Below are 10,184 nucleotides of genomic sequence, written 5' to 3'. Positions count from 1 at the left end.
ATGCGGAGGGCAAGCTCATAGTCTGGATCCAGGTCGGAGTCGGAGCGGCTGCCGGAGCTCGATCGACATTTGTGCCGGATTTGATCGGAAAGGGTGCGGGGAGAGGAGAGGATGGAGCGAGAGAGGAGAGTGAGTGAGCTAGGGCTTCGGAGCGATGAGGCCCCTCTGAAGGGCCGCCGTCACCGCCTCACCGGCTCTGCTCCACTCAAATCAAATCAACCTCGCTCAACTCAGCTCAGATCACATCTTTTTACGGAAACACCCCTCGATTAAACAAGTATTTATGCCTCCTTCCGTCCATCCCCCTTTCCCCCTCCTTCAAACTCCAACTGCATCGCCCCCTCTGAAAACTGCCTCACCACCAGGTATGCCCCCAGCACGGCGACTCCTAGCTGCGCCGCCCCCATTGCTCCTGCCTAACTGTGGCGGCCAACACCGAGGGTCGCGCCGTCCCGGCTGCTTACATCGCCGTGAGCAACATTTCGAGAACGCAGCTGGATCAAAGGCATTATAGACATTTCACATCTCTCACAATTTCTATAGTTGTCAAAAATCATGTTAAACAAACAGTCGGATTTAGATTCGTAGGAATCCATAGCTGCAGCTGATTATCAAAATCCACATCCAAAGCGATTCCCAAAAATCTGTAGCCCAAACAAAGGGGGCCTAAAGTGTTTTAGTTTGCTACTAGGTTATCTCTTCTTCCGTTTTCAATTACTATTATGTCAATGAGTGTAAGATTCTGGGAGAAGCTCATGGAGGTCCGACTCTCAAGATTCTGGGCGAATCAGGCAAAACCTAAGTGGGACACATTATCGAGACGATACCATCCTTCATCGTGTTTGGCTCCCAGGGACACTACACAGTGACATTTGGTTTGCTTGCCTCAGTCGCGCAACTCGCTAAAAAAACCCATGTTTGTGGCTTGTGAACCATTCTAGTTAAGGTTTAAGATCGGTCTATTTTCAATGATATGCTAACGCTAGGGCCAAATTTCACGGTGCTATGCAAAACACAATGTTAGATTTTATGTGCCTCTACCCACTAAATCTTGTAATTTAGCCCAATTAAAGTTATGATATCTTGAAGGCCCATTTGGCTTGCATGACAAGTGTATAAGTTTGGTACTACCATATTGCTAGTTTTTTTTGTGAGAAAATTTTCGATCTATTCATCTTCAATCATGGTAGCACAACGAATACCAGAAATAATAAAAAGTATATCCAGATCCATAGACCACCTAGCGACGAGCACAAGCACTGAAGCGAGGCGAAGGCGCACCGCCGTCATCGCCGAAGTAGGGCACAACTTGTTGTAGTAAACAATCGAGAAGTCGTCGTGCTAAGACCCCGTAGGACTAGCGCACCAGAACAGCAACCGCCGCAGATGAAGAATGACGTAGATCAGAAGGATCCAACTCGAAGACACACGAACGTAGACGAACAACGGCGAGATCCGAGCAAATCCACCAAAGATAGATCCGCCGGAGACACACCTCCACACGCCAACCAACGATGCTAGATGCACCGCCGGAACGGGGTCTAGGCGGAGAGACCTTTATTCCATCCCATCTTCAGAGAGCCGCCGTCGTCTCGTCTTCCTGAGCAGGACACAAACCCTAGCAAAACTGAAAGAAACAACTAAAAACGGAGCCCTCCGGCCGGCCCTTGCCAAGATCCACCGCGACCCCATGGCCCTAGCTAGGACCACCGGAGAGGAGCAGATCTGCGGTGGCGGCGGCAGGAGGCAGAAACCCTAGCTCTTTTTTGTGAAGGAGGAGGAGGCGGCTACCATATTGCTAGTGGGAATAGAAGAATCATCAATATATATAAAATATGAGTTGTTCTGTTGTTACTCGTTGTAGCATGAGAAAAAAGAGTGATAACACATGCACTCACTCGCTCCACTTGACGCATCGCTTGAATCAGTTCGGGCTAATGTTATGCACCTTGGTAGGAGAACTATTTTTTTGCTTGGCAGTGCACTAGTAACACAACTCTGTGTGTACTTGCCAATACTCGAGCTTACTATGGACACTTTTAGAGAGTTCAATTCTATCACCATGTGTCGGTCGCATCTCTTCATTCTCCCACGCGTGCCCTCTACATACCCACGCATCTATTGTCTCCACCCCATAGGAATTGCGAGATCACCCCAAGGACGACTTGGACATCCAGGGGTCACAGAGCGAACATAGACTCTGTTCAATAAGCGGAACACATTAGCTGTTGGGCAGTAAGGATCCTTTTTCTTTTCTTTGTTTTGAAACAGGGCGTGTAGTATCACCGGACTTGCTCGAAACACAAGGTTTCCGTTCCGTGGAAAACACTGAAAAACACAAAGCGGTTTTGTTTCCACACATCTTATGAAGAAAAAATGCAGACCAAAAATCCCAACGAACGAACGAACGAACGAATGAATGTCGGTATCACAGGCACAGCCCACGCACAAGGCATGCGGTTCCCCGGAGATATATATTTTTACTTCCTTCCTTCCTTCCCCGGCGAACCCAACCGGGCGACGGCGACGGCTGCTCACCGGCTCCAGCTCAGATCACATCTTTTTACAGAAACGCCCCTCGACTAAACCAAGTATTTATATATTGCCCCCCGCTATCTCTCTTCTTGTCGTCTCCTTCCCACCCATCCCCCCTCCTTCAAAGACCCCACCTTTCACCTCCACCTCCACCCCCAGACCTAGAATCAATCCCCACCCCCAAATCCCCCACTGCTCCAATCGGAGGAGCTCCCTCCGGTCCGGCTGGTGGTGTTCCCGCGGGGCGGGGCTGAGCTCCGAGGCCGTACGGATCGGGCGCGGCGATGGACGGCGGGGTAGCTGCTGCGGCCGCCGCGGCCGCGGCGGCGTCGACGGTGACCACGGCGGTCGCGCCTCCCGGGGCGGCGGGGGCGGGCGCGCCGCCGCCGTTCCTGATGAAGACGTACGACATGGTGGACGACCCGGCCACGGACGCCGTCGTCTCCTGGGGGCCGGCCAACAACAGCTTCATCGTGTGGAACACGCCCGAGTTCGCCCGGGACCTCCTCCCCAAGTACTTCAAGCACAACAACTTCTCCTCCTTCGTCAGGCAGCTCAACACCTACGTGCGTGCCCTCCCCTTTCCCTCTCCCCTTTGATTTCATCTTCTTGTCCGTCTCTCTGCTACCCACTGCGCTTAAAATTCGGGTGTTTTTTGGGGTCTATGAGAGCTGGATTGATTGATCATGGCGTGCTTCTAGTGTATCCGTGCTGTGCATGCCTGAGCTGATCTGATCCCCAACGCCACCCGCTGCCTCTAGTTTCTACTTCGCGTGTACTCTGCTGATTTACCACTTGAACCAGATCGGGAATACTGATTTCTTGACTTCAACAACTTACACAGGAGTTGGTCAGGTTTATCACTGCTGCTTTTCTTGACTTAAACAACAGAGAGAGAGAGAGAGAGAGAGAGAGAGAGAGAGAGAGAGAGAGAGAGAGAGAGAGAGAGAGAGAGAGAGAGAGAGGACTTGGTCAGGTTTATTACCGTTGTTCTGTGATTGTGACAGCAAGTGACATGTTTCTTGCTTCCAGCTTATGCAAGAACAAGTTGCATATCTTGGCAATTTGTTGGACAGAGGTCTACTTGAGAAATCGCGGGTACCTGCGTGATCCTGCATATAGTATTGCAGCAGTTTACTGCAGCCCTGGAATTTTTTCTCCTAGTGTTTGAGGTTAAAACCGTCCTGCCAATGAACCCTTCTTGGTTTAAAACATAGTAGCTGAGTCGAGTTTAGTTTGTAGGCCCCAATGTTTAGGCTTGTGCAAGTGTGTGTGCTTGGCCTCTCTAAAAATTGTTCTGTGAGAGCGACAGCGAGTGGCATGTTGCTTGTTTCGAGCGTATGTATGTAAGAACGAGATGCATACATTGGCACTTTCTTAGACAGGGATCTACTTGAGGTAGTGGAATCACGGATATCTGTGTGGTCTTGCATATAGTATTGCAGCAGTTTGCTTTAGTCTTTCAGTGTTCCTCGTAGAATGTGAGATTAAAACCGTCCTGCCAATAAACCCTTCTTGGTTTAAAAACAGAGCTCTGTTGAGTGTAATTTGTAGGCCCCAATGTTTACGCATGTGAGCCTGTGCTGCTAGTGTGTACTTGACCACTCTAAAAAAAATTAACCGTCCAGTGCTTTGATTTTTGGCCAGAGTAGCGCCACCAACCTTTTGGCTTTTGATCCTGAATGCCACCTGCTGCCCTAGTTTCTTATATGTAGCCGTTTTTGAATCTTAACCAAGTTGCTAGTCTGTTGTTATTTGGGACAATCCTACCGGGAGGCAGTAATGAGGACCAGGAAGTGTAGGTTCACTGTGATGAGATTCTATCTCTGGAATACCTCTTCCTTATACTAACTTAAAGAACATAGAAACGAGTCGGTCAGGTTTAATACTGTTGTCATGTGAGTGTAACAACAGGTGACAGGTTGCTTGTTTTAAGCTTATGTACGAACAAGGTGCATATCACCTAGGTAGGATTCTAGGGATTTTCCTCGTTCTAGGTGAAATTGAACCGTCCTACCAATAAACCCTTTATGGGTTAAAAGATAGCTTAGTTGAGTTTATTTTGTAGACTCACAATGTTTAGGCATGTGAGCCTGTGCTGCAAGTGTGTGTACTAGACCACTCTAAAAATTTCAACCGTCGAGGGCTTTGATTTATTGCCAGAGGAGCGCCACCGACCCTTTGATCCTGAATGCCACATGCTGCCGTAGTTTCGTGTGTGCAGCCATTTAGGAATATTAACCGAATTGCTAATCTGTTGTTTGTTTGGACAATCCTACTGGGAAAAGCAGTCAGGAAGACCAGGAAGTGTTGGGCACTGATGAAACTCTATCTCTGGAATACCGCTTTCTTATTAACTTGAAGAGCATAGAGTTAGTCAGGTTTAATACTGTTGTCATGTTTGTGTGACAGCTGGTGACAGGTTGCTTGTTTTATCTAAGACTAAAACGCATATGTTGGCAATTTCTTAGTGAGGGTACTGAAATCATGGATACCTTCATGCTCTTGCATATAATATTGCAGCTGTTTACTGTAGTCTTGGGATATGTATGTGAAATTGAACCCATCCTACCAATAAACCCTTCTTGGTTTAAAACATAGCTTAGTTGTGTTTAGTTTGTAGAATCCAATGTTTACACATGTGAGCATGTGCTGCAAGTGTACTTGACCACTCTGAAAGCTTGAACCGTCTAGAGCTTTTGATTTCTGGCCAAAGGAGCACCACCAGTTGGCATAAATAAGCGCATAGATCTGGCTAAGCTTCCCTCCCCATTTTTTGTACATCATGACCTATTTCTTGAAACCGCCTTAACTCTGTTTCCGGATAGTTTAATATGCTTATTGTGCTAGAATATTAGATACATCACAGTTTGGTCCCAGTGCGTGTCTTGCCTTTAAGTCTTAGATTAATTTGTAAGATTTTTATTTTTACTTGCAAAAATAATATTATAATTGACAAAATGCTGCGAATATATATGATCTATCCAGAGCCAATTTGGTCCCTTTGTGACATCTAAGAAGTACTACTTCTCAGGTGCTGCCCAAGCTCAGATGCCTGGAAACAGTTTTCTCACACAATTACATTATGAGATCCTTTAAAGTGATCCCAAGCATTTGATGATAAATTTTAACAAAACCTTGCATGCATATGATCATCTCATTACATACCTTTGTGCAATCTCCCCAATATGTTTTATGAATTGATATTTGCATTGGGAATTACGAGTTATGTTATCAAATCTGAAGACATTCTTGTTAGCGCAACATGTTACAATCACATGCACTTTTAGAAGTTATTCAGAAAGTAGCAGTACACAATACACTGGATTTGTTCCTTTGCTTGTTATTTTTTTGTTTGCTTTCTGAACATCACTTCAGTTTAAAGCGATTACTGTTTATATCCAGTGAAGAACTATTTGTTCCAGGTAGACTGCCTGTACCTGATCGTCTGTAGTTCTATACCATTCTGATGCTTGTTTATCTGGATGTGGTTACACTCCTTAACTGGTGAATGCATATGCGATTCCCAGTCATTGACCTGGGTCATCTCTAGGTTGAATATACATTTGCAAAGAATCTAATAACAGCAGCAAATTGTGGGGCTCTTGGATAGCGGGATAGTAGGACTTACTGACTACAACTATATAGTTTAATTATTGCTTATCTTCAGTGCACCTGAGCCTGTTATCATTTTTAACTATTTATAATCCTTACACAGATGACTACTAATGCAACATGTGGTAAAATCATGCCCTTCTGTATTGTGGTCAATTAGCTGTTTCCTTGAGTTGCAGACTCTTTTAGGTGAGCCTGTCAGGATTGTTTGGGTTGCATTGCTAGTGTGATTGTTCTCTACTTCCCCTTTTCGTGATGCTACAAAGTTGCCGACCATTCAAAGCACATTAGCCCCTTTCTAATAATCTCATTGCTGCTTTTGGTAACAGGGATTCAGAAAAGTTGATCCAGACAAGTGGGAATTTGCAAATGAGGGTTTTTTGAGAGGTCAAAAACATCTACTGAAGACCATCAACAGAAGGAAACCATCGCATGCAAACAACCAAGTGCAAGTGCCACAGCAGCAACCCCAGCAGCAGCATCAGCAGCAACCCCAGTTGCAGAATGCTCCAATGCCTTCTTGTGTAGAGGTGGGGAAGTTTGGGATGGAGGAAGAGATTGAGATGCTAAAGAGGGATAAAAACGTTCTAATGCAGGAGCTTGTCAGGCTGAGACAGCAACAGCAGACCACTGACCATCAGCTGCAGACTTTGGGCAAGCGTCTTCACGGAATGGAGCAGCGACAGCAACAAATGATGTCTTTCCTGGCCAAAGCAATGCAGAGTCCTGGCTTCCTAGCACAGTTTGTACAGCAGAACGAAAACAGCAAAAGAAGAATAGTAGCTGCCAACAAGAAAAGGAGGCTACCTAAGCAAGATGATGGCCTGAACTCTGAAAGTGCGTTGTTGGATGGCCAGATAATCAAGTATCAGCCTATGATCAACGAAGCAGCCAAAGCAATGCTGAGGAAGATCCTGCAGCAGGATACCTCCCCACACAGATTTGAATCCATGGGCAATTCAGATAATTTGCTCCTGGAGAACTGTATGCCAAGTGCTCAAACTTTTGACAGCTCTTCATCAACCCGGAATTCTGCAGTCACCCTTGCAGAGGTCCCAGGCAACTCAGGCATGCCATATATGCCCACGAGCTCTGGGCTTTCAGCAATTTGTTCATCGTCAACTCCCCCTGAGATGCAGTGTCCAGTTCTGGACAGCAACTCATCCACACAACTTCCCACACAACTTCCCAACATGAGTGCTGCATCTTCTATTCCAAAGGCTATGACACCAGGTTTAAGTGATATCAGCATTCCAGGATTCCCAGATCTGCATGATCTCATAACGGAGGACGCAATTAATATTCCTGTAGAGAACTATGCAATGCCTGGTCCTGAGTGTATATTCCCCCTACCAGATGAAGGCAGTGATGACTCTGTTCCCATGGACCCCATCGACACTGATGAGACCGATGACACCCAGAAGCTTCCAGGAATCATTGATTCCTTCTGGGAGCAGTTCCTTTGTGCCAGCCCTCTCTCCATCGACAACGACGAGGTCGATTCAGGTCTGCTGGACACAAGGGAAGCGCAAGAGGAGAATGGATGGACCAGGACCGAGAACTTGGCAAATCTCACTGAACAAATGGGGTTGCTGTCATCCAACCATAGAGGGTGAGGTACCTACTCACAGCGACCCTCTCTCAAGGCGCCCTGGGGTCCAACCTGGTAATAAAACTAGCTCCTATAGTTTATCCTTACGCAATCATACTGAACTGTGAAATGCCTGTCGACAGCCGGTGTGGGAGGACTCCGATCTTTTTGTATCTATAAGGTTTTCTGGCAGGCGTAAAAACTAACGACCGTGCGTTGTGTTTCTGCTGTGCTCGTCTGGTTGCGACTAACACCGACCTGAACCCAAACATGTAAAAGACTAGCAGCTCCTCGCGCTATCCAGGGTCGCTGGCCTCTATGGAATCCAGAAAAATGGTGGTGTTTGGCACTTGTGTTGTGTGTATTGCTGATTTTTGGGTTAATCTTTTCGCTGCTGCTGGGGCCAAGGCTTGTTCTAGGTTTGGTAGGAACCTCGTTTCTTGGCATGGAGTCGACGTTTCTTGTATGGAAGGAGACCCTCCCTATATGTGTATTTTCTTGTATGGAAGGAGCCGATCTAATCTTTTACCACGACGAAGCAGGAAGAGTGCACGATGTTTAATTTGCTTTCGGTGATGTTATGTTTGGTCGTACAACACCGAAACTTTTACTAGTCAAGCAGTATTCCATTTGTACCTGACTAAACTTAGTCTTAAACTGGACAAGTTTAATGACTGAAAGCCTGTGTGCATTCGGACCTGTTGTGTTTTTAATTGTTGCTTAGAATGAATTATAATCCCTTTTGTTGCCCAGTTAGTTAGTTTATGTGTGATTGATAGTCCCAGGTTTAAGTTCATTTTGGGCATGTCTTTGTGTCAATGCTGGGTATTTTTGAAACTGGCGATGGACCGCAGTATTACTATTAGCATCCTGTGTGTCTCATGGTCATGGGTATGCTGCCCAGCGCCTAGTGTACAAGTGCAAGGCCCTGAACTAGTCCTATGTATGCGGTATGTAGTTTGGACTAGTTGTAATATATGCAGTATGTTTTTGAGCTCAAAAAGACTAGACAGAAACAAGGCTTGAGTCTCATCTCTCAGCCGCTACATAATCCAGTCTTGGAAATTTTTTCAGTGTGATGCAATGGTTGCATCCACAGACAGTAAGCAGAAACAGCCACGGTGCCTTGTATGGCATATAGACAGTAGTACCTATCGGCCCCATGCTATTTCAAGCCCTAGACAGGACACGTGTGCTATATTAATGTTGCGACTTGTACTTACTTGAGTACTGAGACACCAGAGAGACAGTAGAGAAGAAGTGGTTCAGCCGGTACCAAATTCAAATTCAGCCTCAGAAAATTCAGTGTGAAAAATTCTTCATTCTAGATGAACTTGACAGTTTTTTGAGTTTGAAAACTGTGAAACGGCAGCTCTCAAATTCAGTTTTGTTTCATGAGTGACCCTCCCTCCCTTCCTTAATTAGCTACCTTAATCCCGGTGCCTTCTATGCTTATACCTACCGAGGTCAAGTTCCTGCCCATACTACATAGACACGAAAAAAATAATGCACCAAATGCAAGGTCGACCTGGCCACCCGCACAAGAACGCACACACGCCGCCGAGAAGAAAAGCGTCGTCGAGGTTGCAGCCCGGCGTCATCGTCATCACGCCTCCGCGAAGGCGACTCCGACTCCACCATCAAAGACCACCGAAGAAGCCCTCACCGCAAACAAGCGTCGAGGCCTGCGCCAGCCGATGCCAAACAGTCCGCCACACGCGTCGGCGACCAGACAGCTCTGACTCTATCGCCGAGCCAGCGCCAGAGCTGACCACCCGTCTCGTGTGATCGTCACCGCAAGGGTCCCTCCCCAGCAACTCCGACTTCAGGAAGACAAAGCGGGGCACGGCGACCCCTCGAACACGCCGGAAGAGACCGACTACCAAGACCCATCTGCAAGCCTGCTCCGCTCGAAACTGCCATCGTTGCCACACAAGAAGCCGCGCCAACACCCACATCGCCGGACGAGCACCAGCCGACCGCAATGTCGCGAGCGTCCAGCACATGGAGTGTGCAAACGGGATCCGAAAGCTCTTCAAGGCGACGCCCCAAAGAGGGAAGCGACGATGTCGACGCCGTCGCCCGACCCAGCCGGGCCTTAGGCTTTCACCCAAAGAGCAAATCCGAGGGTGTAGGAGGATGCGGGGCTCCACGACGACGCCTCCATGGAGGTTATTCGACGCCGACAGGCGCCGACGCCGCCAGCCGGCAAGACCGGGCAAGCTTTCGCCCGAAGCAATCCAACACCACCATCACCCCCACGCACAACACCTCCGCTGGCCCACCCACCTCTTGAAGAGCCACCGCGCCGGAAGCACTGGATAGCCACCAAGCTGCACACCTCCTCGCCGGCCCAACACCGACGAGCCAGAATTGGCCAGATCTGGAATCCCACCATCGCAACGCCACCAGGAACCACCAAGGCCGGCGCACCACTGGCCCG

At 47.7% G+C, this 10,184-nt stretch overlaps 1 protein-coding gene across 1 annotated transcript; it reads left to right on the top strand.

The window, feature by feature from the left end:
• The first annotated feature begins 2,665 nt into the window (after positions 1-2,665).
• Positions 2,666-8,454, top strand: LOC123123949 (heat stress transcription factor A-1). The gene is made up of 2 exons (XM_044544612.1): positions 2,666-3,101; positions 6,480-8,454. The coding sequence occupies exons 1-2, from the start codon at positions 2,820-2,822 to the stop codon at positions 7,764-7,766; spliced, it is 1,569 nt and encodes a 522-aa protein (XP_044400547.1). The 5' UTR covers positions 2,666-2,819; the 3' UTR covers positions 7,767-8,454.
• The last annotated feature ends 1,730 nt before the right edge of the window (positions 8,455-10,184 follow it).

Source organism: Triticum aestivum, chromosome 5D (genome assembly GCF_018294505.1).
Source record: "Triticum aestivum cultivar Chinese Spring chromosome 5D, IWGSC CS RefSeq v2.1, whole genome shotgun sequence".
Classification (NCBI taxonomy): Eukaryota; Viridiplantae; Streptophyta; class Magnoliopsida; order Poales; family Poaceae; genus Triticum; species Triticum aestivum.
Note: the sequence above shows the minus strand (reverse complement) of the source record. Positions and strands in the feature narration are given on the sequence as shown.